Source organism: Vicugna pacos, chromosome 5 (genome assembly GCF_048564905.1).
Source record: "Vicugna pacos chromosome 5, VicPac4, whole genome shotgun sequence".
NCBI classification, from domain to species: domain Eukaryota; kingdom Metazoa; phylum Chordata; class Mammalia; order Artiodactyla; family Camelidae; genus Vicugna; species Vicugna pacos.
The window spans coordinates 79,524,492-79,539,356 of NC_132991.1; the positions used below are offsets into that span (position 1 = coordinate 79,524,492).

At 55.3% G+C, this 14,865-nt stretch overlaps 3 protein-coding genes across 5 annotated transcripts; 2 read left to right on the forward strand and 1 right to left on the reverse strand.

Moving 5' to 3' along the window:
• Window positions 1–2,994: 2,994 nt before the first annotated feature.
• GPBAR1 (G protein-coupled bile acid receptor 1) lies at window positions 2,995–6,281 on the forward strand. 2 transcript variants are annotated; one of them, XM_015241759.3, is made up of 3 exons: window positions 2,995–3,461; window positions 4,292–4,476; window positions 5,102–6,281. In XM_015241759.3, the coding sequence occupies exon 3, from the start codon at window positions 5,147–5,149 to the stop codon at window positions 6,134–6,136; it is 990 nt and encodes a 329-aa protein (XP_015097245.1). In that variant the 5' UTR covers window positions 2,995–3,461; window positions 4,292–4,476; window positions 5,102–5,146; the 3' UTR covers window positions 6,137–6,281. The 2 variants fall into 2 exon arrangements, with proteins under 2 accessions (XP_015097245.1, XP_031533881.1); XM_031678021.2 differs by lacking the exon at window positions 4,292–4,476.
• Window positions 6,282–6,514: 233 nt separating this feature from the next.
• AAMP (angio associated migratory cell protein) lies at window positions 6,515–11,454 on the reverse strand. Of its 2 annotated transcripts, none has more exons than XM_015241754.3 (11): window positions 11,237–11,454; window positions 10,628–10,783; window positions 9,797–9,916; window positions 9,129–9,268; window positions 8,746–8,890; window positions 8,478–8,561; window positions 8,270–8,385; window positions 8,006–8,109; window positions 7,776–7,866; window positions 7,417–7,571; window positions 6,515–7,003 (listed from the first exon to the last, which is right to left on the reverse strand). In XM_015241754.3, the coding sequence occupies exons 1-11, from the start codon at window positions 11,355–11,357 to the stop codon at window positions 6,928–6,930; spliced, it is 1,308 nt and encodes a 435-aa protein (XP_015097240.1). In that variant the 5' UTR covers window positions 11,358–11,454; the 3' UTR covers window positions 6,515–6,927. The 2 variants fall into 2 exon arrangements, with proteins under 2 accessions (XP_015097240.1, XP_006207329.1); XM_006207267.4 differs by having other exon boundaries at window positions 10,628–10,780; window positions 11,237–11,452.
• A 213-nt stretch (window positions 11,455–11,667) lies between these two features.
• On the forward strand, window positions 11,668–14,242 carry PNKD (PNKD metallo-beta-lactamase domain containing). The gene is made up of 3 exons (XM_015241756.2): window positions 11,668–11,873; window positions 12,626–12,794; window positions 13,858–14,242. The coding sequence occupies exons 1-3, from the start codon at window positions 11,807–11,809 to the stop codon at window positions 14,048–14,050; spliced, it is 429 nt and encodes a 142-aa protein (XP_015097242.1). The 5' UTR covers window positions 11,668–11,806; the 3' UTR covers window positions 14,051–14,242.
• The last annotated feature ends 623 nt before the right edge of the window (window positions 14,243–14,865 follow it).

A 14,865-nucleotide genomic window follows, 5' to 3' on the forward strand; every position in this document is an offset into this window, starting at 1 on the left:
TGGGATTGAATCAGGTTCTACCGCTTAGACTGAGCAAATTTCTTAATCTGAGCCCCGATAGCCTCATCTTTAGTTGGACATGACACCACCTGTCTCACAAGGCTCTTAAAAGGAGAACAGATAAGTGCCTGTCACATTGTAGGCACTTATAATGCCTATAATTACAATTGATAATGTCATCTAATAAATCTTAGATCCATCTCTGTATACTCAAGGGGATCAGAAGTACCAGGACTGCTGAGGAAGCAAGGTCCAATGTAGGTGATTCTGTTTTTTGGTTTTCTGGATCCTCCCCACAAAAGCTGGTATTTTTCCCCTGCTTGGGTGGCCCTTAAACTGCAGCAGCCAGTGAGGAGGGTGTTGGTGGGACTCTCTGTGTCTGGATAAAGTGGGATCTGTGCAGGCTAAGAACCAGGAGTTTGGCAGGAAAGCAAGTAAGACTGTAACAAGAAGTGAGTGTGGGGCCAGATGGCAGGAAGTTGAAGCCAGGAAGAGGAAGTGACGCTGGCTGCTGCATCAGCCCTCCTACCCGGAGCTGATACTCAGCAGTTACCATTTCAGTTTCCTTCAGTCCGTCTCATGTGAAGTAGGCCTGATGGACCGTCATCCTGGCAACTACAGAGGCATATGACCCAAGCCTGGGTCTGCTCTGAGGACTGTCTTGTTCAAGCAGTGCTGCCCCCTTCTGGGAACTGCTGAAAGCACTGCACTTTCTGTGACTTGGGGAGACCTGGAGAATCTATTGTTGAGCCCTGACAGTAAGGACCACAGTTTCTTCAGCCCATATAGCTGACCTACAGCTTCCTGAAGCCAGGGTCCTGGCCAGCCTCAGTCACAGGATTGTGCCTAGAGCCCTTCTGAGGCTTCCAAGAGCTCATCAGCTGTTGCCTATGGAGAGTGTTGAACAGTTCAAGGAAGTCACCAGGGTCCAGGAAGACCCATTGCCCCTGCTCATCTAGTCAGTGAGGACCCCCAGCCTTCTCCGCACCACCCAGTCCCATACATCCAGGGTCAGCAGAGAGAAATTAAATACTCAAGAGAGCAGAGTGGATGAAGGAGGCCCAGGTGGATTCCCTGCCATGCCCCAAGCATCGTGACACAGGCTCTACAAAGAGGAAAGGAGAACAGGGACTTGAGCCTGCAAAACCAGCTAGGTGGAGCTTTTTTTTTTAAACTTAATCCATTTTTACGAAGAATGAAAGGATGCAATGTGGTAAAGACGTATTTAAAGACTAGTAGTAGAATAAGACAGATGAATCAAATTTTGTTTATATCCTAAATAATTACAAGAGACTTTGAAAGCATAGTGTAATTTACGTTTTCTTTCCAGTTTAAAACTGCCTGCGCCAGAGCCCTCCTGTGGGCAAAGAGGAGAAGGCTGGGGGTGAGTCAGTCCCGGGGCTGGTGGAGCAGAGAGGAACTGGATGATCCAGTAAGGAAGAAACAGGGCTGAGCAGGGGGTGGAACCCAGGCTCCTCAGCTCGTGCTCCCTCGGTTGCCCTCTACACATCATCCCACACACAGTGTTTAGACAGAGCAGCAAAGAAGAAACGCAGACATCCTGAATCCTGCAGGGAGGAGGCCAGGGCTGGGAACAGAAAGAAGTCTGTTTATTCCCAGCAACCCAGTATCTGAGGGGCCCCACTCCCACTTCTGTCCAGACTCCAGGCTGAACTTTTGCAGAGCCTCTGACTTCTGCCCGACCAGATAGCATGGGGCTGAGGGCCGTCTGCTGGAACACAATGTCCTCCCCCCACCAGCTCCCTTGAGGATGGGTTTGAAGCTGAATGCTTTCCTCTTCCCACAGTTTGTCCCAACAGAGGCTGTCTCCAGGATCTCTGACTGCTGTGCAGAGTTGGCAGAGCTAGACCTCTCAGGCCTCCAGCCCTTCAGGCCCGGGTCTCCCCCAGAGAAAGCAGATGTCCCCTTGCTCTACCTACTTGTGCTCTTGAGCAAGGAAGTTTTTCCTAATGTCTCACCTCTAGCTCCCTTGCTGCAGTTTAGCCTGTTGCCTCCCTTTTCAGGCCTCGAGTGTAACAGCTTACCTCCCTCACTCCAAAGCTGCACTTGATACAAGATGGAAATCAGGGGCTTCCTAGCCTTAAACTTGCCCTCCCTTTCATTCTACCTAGTTTCCTCCATTTCCCTGTAGAGCAAAAGTGTCATTCCCCTCTAGCTTTTCACAGGCTCTCCATCTGCCTTACTCAGTGGAGTTCTTAGAGGGGACAGGTGGCTAGAGGGAAGGGACATGCAGAGAAGGCCAGAAATCCCTTTCATTGAGTGTTACCGTGCCAAGAACTGACCCAAGTCCTTATCACACATTTTCTCGTTTAGTCTCACACTAGGTGAGGACAGTATGAACCCCATTTTACAGATGAGGAAACTAAGGCAAGAGAATTTTAATAATTTGCTCAAATTTACACAGACGAAAAAATAGCATCCAACCAGGATTCTGACACTCAAACCCAGGACTGCTGATACCAACACTGCTGATATCATGCCTCTTAATCATACAAGAGGGAGGAAGGGAGTCATTTGTTGAGACCCTGTCCCCATCAGGTGTGAGGCACTGGGATGTATGCAGTTATCCAAAGATAATCCCCACAACAACTCTGGCGTGTTTCCCTTGTTCCCATTTTACAGGTGAGAAAATTGAGGCCCAGAGTTAATTTGCCCAAAGTCATACCCACAGAGCCATTTCTACCTCATAGCCCAGAACTTGACTCTCAAAGTAGTTGAGAACAGTGTGGAATGACCCCGGTTTCTGGAAGGCCTTATTAGCTGAAAGGCCCTACCAAGTGATAGGGAGAGGGGCAGGCAGTGAAAATCCTCAGGCTCCAAACACCCCTACCCTGCCACCATCAGACATGCATTACTCCTCAGCAGACCAGCAGCAGAATTATGGAGCTGGATGTGCTGTCAGCTGGCTGGCCACGCCAAGGGTTTAAGGCTCATAAAACGTAAATATATTAGCTGGGGCAGGAAGTGGAGAGGGTAGACTAAATCATTATTTTTCATTAACTGGAATGCATTTCTCAGATTCGCTAAGCAGTAGCAGACCAGAGGGCTCCAAGCTGGGTGAACTGCCACCTTGGTGGGAAGCTATGTTCTGTGGCTGGAGAGGAGGACCCTGGTACCGGAGGACAAGGAGGGGGCACTGGAGAGAGGGGAAGAAGGCCTCCCAGTACTGCAGCTCAGGGTGTGCCAGGTCCCACCTCCCAGAGGCGGGGCCAGGCTGAGTCCTGCCAGCCTCAGCTCCATTCCTCCAGGAACCCAGGCAGGGTAGAGCCGGGGCAGTGGTGAGTCCTGGGCCCTGCTGTCCCCGCAGAGTAGGGGCACCATGCCCTCATCGGTCAGGACACCAGACATCACCAGAACCCCTGCAGTGCTGGCCGCGGCAACTCCCTGACACCCAGAGGAAAGCCCAGGCTTGGGGAGAAATACCTGTCCCCCACAACCATGTGAGTAGCTCCTCCCTGCCTCCCCACCCAGTCCCCAGGTCACATCAGGAGACCTCAGTCCCAGGTCCTGAGAGGCCCTTGCACCCAGCCCAAGCCACCAGAGCCTCTAGGATGTGCGAGTCACATAGCCAGCATACCCATATCACTGCTGGGCAATCGCCCCTGAGGGCTGACCCTGCCTTTCTTGCTGCTCCGGTGGATGTGGAGTGGGAGACTCACTACAAGGGAGGACTGGGAGCTCCAGCCCACGACTCCAGAGTCCAGGTTTGAAGTAACAGACCCTGAGGTCTCATGGGGTTTAATAAAGTTGACAGCGCAGGGATGAAGGGGAACAGAAACTGGAGGGCTTCTGGAGAAAGATGTTCCGAGGACCCTGGCGGAGATTGAGGAAGAGGAAACAGAGGCTGAGGGGAGGGTAAGGGGTGCAGTGGCTTCGCAGCTGAACTGGGAGTTCTGAGGGGAGCTGGGGATAGAAGGGGCAGCATTCTAACGTCTGATCTAGCCCTCTGATCCTCTGACCTGGGGGAGGGGGCAGGTAGGAATCCTTTCCTTATTGACTTTAATCCTAGCAACAGCAGCTGCTCCCCTGTTGACAGAAGCGGGAGTTCCCACAGGGCTTAGGACCCCTCCCCCGTCTCCATCCCCACGATGTGGCCTGTGGCCGTGGGGCCGGGGCGCTGGAGGACTAGGACAGATCAGAGCCACAGAGAGGTCCAGCCCTGCCCAGCGGTTCCTCCCTCTCTGGGCTCTCCTCAGCCCTCCTTGTTGCTGGTATCTCCCCAGTCATTGCCAGCCCTCCCCATCCCCCAACAACTCCTCCCCTCCTCCAGTTCCCAGGAAGGGCCCTGTTGCTAGTGTGGTGCAGACGAGTCAAGTTTATGGGCTGGAAGTCCTACCCGGAGGCTGCTCACTGAGCTGTAACTGGCAACAAGGCGGATGGAGAGGAGGTGCAGAGGACAGGACACCCCCTTGCTGCCACCCATTGCCCTGGCCTCATCACTGACGCAAGTGCTCGGTGAGCCCTGCCTTAGCCTGACTCCTGCCCCTACCCTCCAATCCTTAACAACCTACCATCTCTTAATGTGCTGGTGTCAACCAGCCTGCATCTGAAGACAGAGACCACTCTCCATTTATCACCCACTCCTGAGCCTCTGGTCCCAGCCCCCACCCAAAGGAGGCTATCAACTGTTGTCTGGCCGGAGGACCACTGCACACCAACCATCCTATTCTTTTAGCTATTTAGAAGCCTTGCCTGGTGGTGGCAGGGATAATCAAAATGCTTTGGAGCTCGGTAGGTCCACTTTTCAGTCTAAACAGAGGCATAAACAGCTGCCCAGAGCATGCCAGGCAGATAATAGAAAGGGGCAAAGTAGCTGGGTAGGTACTGTGGGGAGCTATCTAAAGGCAGCCACCACTCAGCTCCAGCTGGTTGCTACCATGCAAGACCTGATTATTTTTAAGCTAAAAATATGAATTTTTATGTAAATTTTAATTGGCAGTTCACCAAAAAAAAAATGTGTATCAGCAAACAGGATATGGCCCCCAGTCCAGTTGCAACCTCTGGATTAATGTGCAGCCCTGCCGATAGGACAGTGACCTGTGGCCCCACCCTAACTCTGGCTGCCCCATCTTCCATTCAGGCATGCCTGCTGCTGCTCCAGGCCTCCCCTGTCCCCAGGCCCGAGATGACACCCAACAGCACCAGGGAGGTGTCCAGCCCCGTTCCTGCGGGGGCCCTGGGGCTCTCCCTGGCCCTGGCAAGCCTCATCGTTGCTGCCAACCTGCTTCTGGCCCTGGGCATTGCCGGGGACCGCCGCCTGCGCAGCCCGCCCGCTGGCTGCTTCTTCCTGAGCCTGCTGCTGGCGGGGCTGCTCACGGGGCTGGCACTGCCCGTGCTGCCAGGCCTATGGAACCAGAGCCACCTGGGCTATTGGTCCTGCCTCTTCCTCTACTTGGCTCCCAACTTCTCCTTCCTCTCTCTGCTCGCCAACCTCCTGCTGGTACATGGGGAGCGCTACATGGCAGTGCTGCGACCTCTGCGGCCCCGCGGGAGCACCCGGCTGGCCCTGCTCCTCACGTGGGCTGGCCCTCTGTTCTTTGCCAGCCTGCCCGCTCTGGGCTGGAACCACTGGGCCCCTAGTGCCAACTGCAGCTCCCACACCGTCTTCCCAGCCCCCTACCTCTACCTCGAAATCTATGGGCTCCTGCTACCTGCCGTGGTCGCAGCCGCCCTTCTCTCAGCCCGTGTGCTGGTCACCGCCCACCGCCAGCTCCAGGACATCCGCCGGCTGGAGCGGGCTGTGTGCCGCGGTGCGCCCTCGGCCCTGGCCCGGGCCCTTACCTGGAGGCAGGCAAGGGCGCAGGCTGGAGCCACGTTGCTGTTCGGGCTGTGCTGGGGGCCCTACGTGGCTACCCTGCTCCTCTCCGTCCTGGCCTATGAGCAGCGCCCACCACTGGGGCCTGGAACTCTGCTGTCCCTCATCTCGCTGGGCAGCGCCAGTGCGGCAGCCGTGCCCGTGGCCATGGGGCTGGGTGATCAGCGCTACACGGCCCCCTGGAGGGCGGCCGCCCAGAGGTGGCTCCGGGTGCTGCGGGGAAGACCCCAGGGCAGTCCTGGCCCCAGCACAGCCTACCACACCAGCAGCCAAAGCAGTGTGGACCTCGACTTGAACTAGGGGAAGGGCCTCTGTTCATTCCTACTAGAAGCATCCATCCATCCATCTCAGCCTCCAAGCCCATCTCCACTTGTCTCCATGCCTCTGGACCAGAAACCCTGCCCCTATTTGACCCCACCTGACTGAATAAAGCTCCTGTAGCCCACTTTATGGTTATCTCATTCTGTATATCAGCAAGGCAGGGCCAGGAGAACAGCTGACCAGGTGAGGACCCAGGGAATTCTGCCTCCAGACAGGCAGGCAACTGTGAGGACAGATGCCCGCCTGAGGGGGAAAAGCTGAGGCACCTTGAAATCCAGCAGATTTTCTGGGGAGCCTCAACCTGACCTCACTGGTTCCTCCATGTCCAGCCAACACAAAATCCACACAGATACTGTCTCTGGGAAGTATATTTTATTTACATTTTTAAAATCTGTTAACTAGTATCTCTTCCTCCTTTCCACCCCCAAAGACTTGGGAAGGGAAAGAACGGGAACTTCACAGACCTACCCGCCCACGTACAAATACACACCCTCATGGCTCACACCAGCAAAGGAAGTGAAAGAGAAAGAGGTCTGAACCTCCCTCTGAAGGACCCACCAGGTCTGGGCCAGGGGGAGGGACGAAGGGAGGGGCTGAAGGGTGGGTCTCTTAAGAGAAGAAAGGGACAGAGAGGGGGCAAGTCAGTTTCAAGGGGTTGGAAAGTAGTCCGAGGCCCCTCCCCTCCTCTTCCTTCCTACCCGATAGTCTCTGCTGGTGGGGGGTCTCCCTGCACCCTCTCCACACCAGACACAAAGCAGAGGCTGCAGCCATTAGCGGTCAGGTCGCTGGACACAAAATACTTTTGCTTTGTGGTCTCCTGATGTGGTCACCACCAGAGAGGCATCTCTGTGGACAGAAAGCACACACTGAGGGGAATGGAGGATGTAAGGCCTAACCCCAAGCCCACCATCCAGGGGCCCTCGGGTGGCTTCCTCCAGAGGATTCTTAATTCTAGGCCCCTATGCCTAGGCTGATCCGCCGCATCCAGTGAACACACTTGAAGCCAGCAACCAGAAGGGGATCAGAGGAGAGCTGCCTGCAGCAGGGAAGCAGTCCCTGCCTCTGAGCCCCACAAATGATGCAGCCACACTGTCAACAGAAGCCATGGCTCCTACAGGTTTCCCAGCACTCCTGCCTCCTAGGCCAGCCCAGCTTCCCTTAGGAATCCCCTCCCACACCCTAAAGCCCCTGTGGCCCCCTGTATACTATTCCCATCTTCTAAATATACAGAGACCCCAGCCCTTGCCCAAGGCACTTACTTGCTGAGGGCAAAGTCCAGGATCTCAGCCGTGTGACCCCGGTAGTCAGTAAGCAGGCGGCCAGTCCGAGCATCCCAAAGGCGCACGATGCCGTCCAGGCTGCATGTATAAACCACGGCGGTGCCTGCCTCCCATAGCAGCTGCACAATGCCCGACTACAGCAGGGGATGACAGGGGCGGGGCAGGGTCAGGGGCGGCAGAGCTGACAGGCATCTGCTCCCAATTCTCAGAAAGTGAGGGAGGGAGGGACGGATAGATGATGGGTCACAGGGAAAAACCAGACAGCCAGGTCTGGGCTAAGTGCTCCCAGAGACCTAAGCTTCCCCACAGCCGTGGCCATCGCTCCAGGCTGCCTGTACCTGGTGCTGACACTGGTGCCTGAGGGTCTGTGTAGACAGGTCATAGATGGCCAAGGTCCCATCCAGGTAGCCAACAGCTGCCAGGGGCATCCTGGGCAGAGCAGAGCATCACGATGGCCCGTGAGGGACCAGGACTCAGTGCCCTTTGGTCCTCTAGGGTCCCCTAGCCCAGTCCCCCTTCCCCAACCCCCCTGCTCTTGTCTCCAGGCCGAGGCCTTGCTCACACTCACACACTGCAGAAGCCCAAGGACTCCACTGAGTTGGACTCACTCTCCTCGCCTTCTCCCAGGTTGGGCTGGGAGGCCACGGTCTCAGGTCTGAAAACGCCCACTACCTATGAGCCAGAGGAGGGGATCAGAGAAAGGCCTGGAAACTTGGTCCTCGAATAGAGAAGAAAGATGGTGAGGCGAGGAGGCAGAGTGAAGAATAAAAAAGGAAGGAGAGGAGATGTAGAAAGCAGAGGGCCCCACAGCCAGGCTCCAGGCCCCACTCACCTTGCCTGTGGTGGCACTGACCAGCTTGGCCTGGCAGTCCACCGAGCCAGTTAGGATCAGGCTGCCGTCCTGGTTGGTGGCGACACAGGTCAGAGGGCCCTGGTGACCCTCAGTCCCTAGGATGAAGTAGGGGGATAAGTCAGACTTCATCCTGCCCCAGGTCTCAGCCCCTTCCCTATAAAGGCCTCGATTAACCCACTTCTGATACCTTTCAGTACATGAATAGAGTTTCCCTGCTTCAGGTCCCAAATCCTGATGGTGCCATCTTCATAGCCGACCACAGCTCGCTTCCCTAGAGTGCCAGAGACGTCGATGAAGAGAGGACAGATGGCACCCTCAAACACATCAGGCCAGGGAATAGGGGAGGTGGGGTAGAAAAACAGGCCTCAGAGTTTGCTGGCGGTGGCCCAAAAGGGAGCCAGGGAGGTGTGCAACCCTGGCGCCCAGCTCTCTGCACTCACGGGAGCTGCTCTCACCGTCAGGGAGGACTCGGCCACAGGTGGCTGGGCAGTTGGGGCCCTGAAAGGTCTTGCAGTCACCATTCGGGACCTTCCACATCCAGGTGTTGCCATCAGCTGTGCCCGCCAGTAGGACAGGTGCCCGAGGGTGCCACTCCATCCACTGGGCAGAGAAAGGGTCAGCAGGAAGACCCTTCACCCCATCTCACCTAGGAGTCTGCCCCATGAGCCCCACCAAGCTTTCCCTGCTTCTGAGTCAGCAGGGACATCCCAGGGAACGGGTTCAGATGTTCTTGCTGTACTGTGGGAGTGCAGTGGCTCAGGGCTGGCCTGGCCTGGCGTCGGGGTGGGACTGGACCCCCAAGCCCTCATCCCTACCCCTGGCCCTCCACTGATCTCACCTCCAGATCTCCTGCTTCGAAAGACCAGACCTCCTCCTTGGTGTCCACCTGCCACACTTTCAAGAGGCCACTCATGTCCCCTGTGGCCACCAGGGTAGAGTCATGGCTGAAACCAGCACAAGTCACAGAGTCTTTATGGCCTGCAAAAAAAAGTGGGCAGAACGAAAAGAGAACCTCAGGATATCTGGTGCTGGGGACACAAGACCCAGGTATCTGGCTCCCGGAAAGGACCAGCTGGGGAAAAAAATAAGGGGGGTAGGTCCCAGCAGAACAGGTAACAAACTCAGAGTCACTCCAGGAGCCAACACCCCCAGGTGTCCCCAGGAGAGACACTGCTGGCCCCCAACTCAACCATGTGTAGCCAAGGCCTATATCTTCTCCATTCTGTCTACTCCATACCTCTGACTGAAATACCCACAAGCTCCATTCTGCCCTAATACTCCTTCACTTCCCAATACTCCTCCTCCCAGGCCTTTCCCAGATTCCTCTGACCAATTAGTGCCTCCCTCCCTGTGCCCACAACAGACTATGTTATTCCTCTTTGGGGCCCTTGGGCCAAGCACAGAGCTGGCAAAACAGGAGTCAATAAAAGGCTGTTAGATTCGCAACCACTGCAGGCCAGCCCCTGCGACCACCAAAGGGGAAGGACCTCCCCCAGGTCCCCTCACCTGCACATTCAAACAGCAGTTCCCCATCGCTGAGCCTCCACACGAAGGCTTTGTCATCTTCACCCCCTGTCACCGCCAAGGTGTTGGTCTTGGGGTCCAGGCTCACACAAAACACAGACGCTGTCCCAAGAGATACTCCGTAAGGGGATGGGGCTCCCACCTAGGGTTTTGTCCTTCGGGAACTTTGGGAAGCCCACCCCCTTCCACCCAAAGCAACATGTCTTTCTTCCTGGAAAAGAAGGATGCATCCAAGTTCTTCTGCATTTCAAGGTTGTTGGAGAAATCCCTCCCCAAGTTTCCCAAACTCTAAGTCCTTCTCCAAAGCAGAGCCCCCTTCAGTGCCGCTCCCTTCACCACCCAACACTGACACCAGGGACAAAAGAGGATACACGTGCAGGGCTTACAGTTCTCAGCATGGGATGCCACCAGGCTGGGGACTGAGTGAGGAGAGTACAGTGTTACTGGTTCCTCATTAGGAGCTAATATTTAAGAGAATTATCTAAAATATGCTCCAAAAAGTACTACCTCTAATTCACACTAAAGGAACGTTTATTGACTTTCACCAGTGACAACTCTTTAAAAGGAAACTAAAGCTCAGGCACTTTAATAAAGATCATAAATAGGCAAGTAGCAGAGACAGGATTTGAACCCAAGTGTCTCAACTGACTCCAGGAGCCAAGCCCTTCTCCATTCCATCATACTGCCCCCTACCTCCAGGGCAAGGCCAGCATTTTCCCACCAGTGTCCCTCATACTACTCCCTACACAGTAGATGTCTGATGCTCAAGTGCCCACCTGGACTAAGTTTATGACGATCTCCTCAGAGACCTACCCGAGTGCAATGCAAAGGTGACCTCGCTATCGTCTGGGCCCTCCATGCTGCCGACCACCCCTTCCTGGGGTTCCAGAACCCAGCCCTCCTCATTGCCCTCTTCTTCTTCCTCTTCTTCAAAGTCCACATCTTCCATCTCCTGGGCCAGATCGTCTGCTTTGGGGAGAGGGTTAAAAGATGGTGCTTGCCAGGCGGTAAGAGGGATGGGAAGTGTGGGGAAGCCCGAGGCTGCGGAGGATCATGTGGCAAGGGGGTAAGGTGAGATCAGACAGATGAGGTCAAGCGGGGGTGAGAAGCGGCAAGGAGGAGGGGGCGTGTGGGGCGGAGGACAGGAGAGGTCCGAGGACCTGGGGTTGGCCAGAGACAGTGTGGGAAGGGAGGACCAAGGGGATGATGGGAAGGGGGTGTGTGAGGGGAAGGGCCAGAGGAGGCGTCAGGGGAACCCCCACCCCCGCCAGGCCTGTGAACTAAGTGTGGGGTTGGAGGAGAGAGGAAGGGCGAAGGAGGCCGGTAGGAATGACCGGTGGGGAGGGGAGGGGGAGAAGCAGGGGGTCAAAGGCCAGAGGTGAGCGCCTCCGGTCCCATGGCCTGAGGATCAGCAGCTCTCACCCGGGTCTGGCGGACCTGGATCCAGTTCTACCACCTCGATAATCTCTTCATCACCATGGAAGCTTAGGGTCTCCAGTGGTGGGGTGTCAGCGGCGGCCCCGCTTTCCGATTCGGACTCCATGCGGCGCAAGCGGCAGATCCACTTCTCTGGGCCTAAACGCCTCCCAGAGTCAGCTCTGCGCGACGACGCGGAACACGAGCCCCTCCTCCCGGGAGGAAGTAGGCGTAGGCGACTCCCCGGCAATGAGAACGACGGGCTCTCGACCAATAGAGAAGGGGTTTGACTGGATGAACCACCAATCACAGGGCAGAGTTGGGAGAGGGGGACGGGGCGTGGCAGGGAGCAACCAAACTCCGCCCAACCAGTCTCCGCCCCCAACAGGAGGGAAACAAGCGAGCGTGCGCGCCTCTGGAGTCTCCTGGGAAGAGTAGTTCTCTCTGGTCCGCTCCGCGGGCTTCTGGGAGTTGTAGTTTCTGGTCTGTAGGCCGGACGAAAGGAGCGGGGGAGGCCCCTTACGCAAACTACAATTCCCAGCGGGGAGTGCGGTGAAGGGGGGGTGGGATCTGAACATGGCGGCGGTGGTAGCTGCTACGGCGCTGAAGGGCCGGGGGGCAAGAAATGCCCGCGTCCTCCGGGGTAAGGAGAGGGACCCCGGGGAGGGCAGGACTGCAGGGAATCCCCTTTTTTCACATCCCGCTCGACGATAGCAGGATGTCAGGGCTGTCGATTGCTGCCCGCACCTCTCTGCAGGATCTTAAAAGAGTCTGGGGGCTAAAAGATGCTCTTTAGAGGTCACCCAGCCCATCCCTCAGCCTTCCGGTTACACGACACCTCTGGGGTCTTGCTGCGAAAGGGAGCCCCAAGGAAGCCTTTTAGACTCCCGCGCTCCAGGTGTTTCACACTCACCGCACTGCAGAGGAAAGAGCCCTGGGCTTCTGGAGGCTTGGGTTCTAGCCCCTGATAATTAGCAGTTTGACCTTGGGCGAAGCAGTTCGTCTCTTGGGGCTTCAGTTTCCTCTTCTATAAAATGAGGGGATGGAGTAGACTATCTTTAAGCCAGTGCTAACACTCTGCAGTTTGAAAACCTTTTCTCGGATTTCCTTCATACGCCTCATGTGAGCCCCACTGTAGTCCTTCACATCCTGTCGTCTGAGGAGATGAAGAACAGCGAAGCTCGCTCTCCTGGCACCAGGGTGATAAGCCCGCAGTGACGTGGAAGTGGCTTTCAAAGGTGCCACCTCGATGGCGATTTTCCCATTTCCCTCTGGACTCTTCCTGGCACTTGTTACTCCAAACGGCAGTCACTCCCCTTTCTCATATCTCAACCACTCCTCCCCGGGCTTTCTTTCTCATCCTCTCTTACTGACCTTCCTTGCCTCCATCCACAGGGATTCTCTCAGGAGCCACAGCTAACAAGGCTTCCCAGAACAGGACCCGGGCGCTGCAAAGCCACAGCTCCCCAGAGTCCAAGGAGGAGCCTGAACCCCTATCCCCTGAGCTGGAATACATTCCCAGAAAGAGGGGCAAGAACCCCATGAAAGCTGTGGGACTAGCCTGGTGAGTTTTAACTAACCCTTTGCCCACCAATGGGGAGTGGCACTAGGGGAGGGCGGGACCCAGAAACTTCTCCAAGTTTCAGGTGGTGAGGTGAATCCAAGGTTGTGGGGACAGTTGCTGGGTGTGAGGACTGGAATCTCAGAGGACTGGGGTAGGGGAGTGGAAAAGGATGTGGAATTGGAAAGACAGTGTTTTCTGTGGAGTAAGCTGAGCTAATCTGATTCAGATTTGGGTTCCTGGCCTCATCCTCTCTTTGGGAGCTTGGGGTGAGACCCAATTGAGATCTTTCAGCTAATCGAGATCACACAAGATTATATTAGCTGTATAGTAGCACCTACAAGGTGTTCAGTGCATTGTTACTTGGATCTGACTCTCATCTTAATGCGTGTTATTGATCAATGTTAAAGGAAAAGGAGAGGGAAATTGACATTTTTTTCTAGCACCTGAGGTGTGCCAGTACTTTACAGTGTAATGTTTTCATCTTTCTGAGATAAATATGACACCCCCATTTCATAGAGGAGGGAACTGAAGCTCAAAGCTGGATTCTCACCAGGTCTTGTGACCCCATGCCCTTTCCCCACACCTCAGCGCTTTCCACACAGTGGTCACTCAATTAAGGAGCGGAGTCTGCAAGGGGGTGTGAGGCAGTTTAGACAGAGGGAAATCTTTGCCAAGAGTTGGGGAGGTAAAGAGGATGAGCTGTCTGGAGAGTCTGGCACAGTCGGTACGGCAGGATGGCAGGGCTCATACTGAGGAGTAACCAGTGTCTAGGGGAAAGTAATGACGAGGTGGGCAGAGACCCAACAACACTGGGCATTTTGTGCCATGCCTAGGAGTTTAAACTTGGCCAGGAAATGATGGAGAGCTATTACAGCATTTTAAGCAGGGCAGTGGCAGGATCTGATTCAAGTGGGGCCCTCCAGCAGCCATGGCAGAGGCTGAATAGACGCAAGTGGTATTGCAGCGTTCGAGCGATTGATGAGGCTAGAATGAGATTCTCCCCAGCTCCTCTGGCTCAGGCTTGGCCCCTCCCCAAATCCCGTGCACATTTCCCCACCCCTAGGGCCATCGGCTTCCCCTGTGGTATCCTCCTCTTCATCCTCACCAAGCGGGAAGTGGACAAGGACCGTTTGAAGCAGATGAAGGCTCGGCAGAACATGCGGGCATCCAACACGGGCGAGTATAAGAGCCAGAGGTTCAGGGCCTCCTCCCATCATGCCCCATCTCCTGAAGCTGGGTCCGGGGTGCAGTCGTGAGGAACACTGCAACCCTCCCCTAGACTGTGTTGACTGTGGCCTCCAGAATGTCAAGTCCTTTCAGTTTGGTGACGATTCTGGTTCTTGCCTCTGAGGCCCACCAGAGGGCGCATGAAGCCCAGGCTGCTGCCAGCCCCTCTCCTCCCCGCCCGAGAAATCAGCCAAAGGCAAATAAAGTTACTTACTGAATGAGTGGAAGGGAACCAGGACTGGGTTTGTGAGTCCCTTGGGATGGGTGGGGCAGAGGGTGGGGATGGTTACTCCCTCTCACAGAAGCCTTAGTGTTCCGGCTGGAATGGTTGGGGGAGACTTAAATACAAGACTAGACTCGGGCCTTGGGGACCAAGCCCTCAGAGCTGCTGGCCAGGAGGGTGGGGTCCCACTCAGCCTTAGACAAATAATAAAGAGAATCAAAGAGGGCGTTCAGGGTGTGGAGTTAAAAAAAAAGCACTGCTCCTTTTGGCTGAGTCCAAATGACTCAACCTCTCTGTGCCTGTTTCCTTGTTTGTAAGAGGGATTAGACTAGTGGTTTCCAAGGCAGGAGTTCTAAACCTGAACATTATGGTCCACCCCCACCTCCACTCCCCCATATGTGAAATCGTGTGTACACATAAGCTTTGTGGGGAAAAGAGTTCATAGCTCTCATGCACTTTTGTAAAGGGTCCATGATTCAGAAAAGGTCACGTGCTATGGCTCTGAGCAGCCCCTGCCAGACCTCGTCTTGCAGGGTTGAACAATCACCAGGAAGTATGGGGACAAAGTGTATTTGGTTATCATAGAAAAGGTAGAAGATTCCAAGCCAGAATGAAAAGGTG

Coding starts and splice junctions, on each gene's coding strand:
- PNKD (XM_015241756.2), top strand. CDS start 11,807: ATGGCGGCGGTGGTAGCTGCTACGGCGCTGAAGGGCCGGGGGGCAAGA. Junction 11,874..12,625: donor AAATGCCCGCGTCCTCCGGG/GTAAGGAGAGGG, acceptor CTCCATCCACAG/GGATTCTCTCAGGAGCCACA. Junction 12,795..13,857: donor AAAGCTGTGGGACTAGCCTG/GTGAGTTTTAAC, acceptor CCCCACCCCTAG/GGCCATCGGCTTCCCCTGTG.
- AAMP (XM_015241754.3), bottom strand. CDS start 11,357: ATGGAGTCCGAATCGGAAAGCGGGGCCGCCGCTGACACCCCACCACTG. Junction 8,562..8,745: donor TGGCCGAGTCCTCCCTGACG/GTGAGAGCAGCT, acceptor CTGGCACTCTAG/GGAAGCGAGCTGTGGTCGGC. Junction 7,004..7,416: donor CTGGACTTTGCCCTCAGCAA/GTAAGTGCCTTG, acceptor TTCTGTCCACAG/AGATGCCTCTCTGGTGGTGA.
- GPBAR1 (XM_015241759.3), top strand. CDS start 5,147: ATGACACCCAACAGCACCAGGGAGGTGTCCAGCCCCGTTCCTGCGGGG.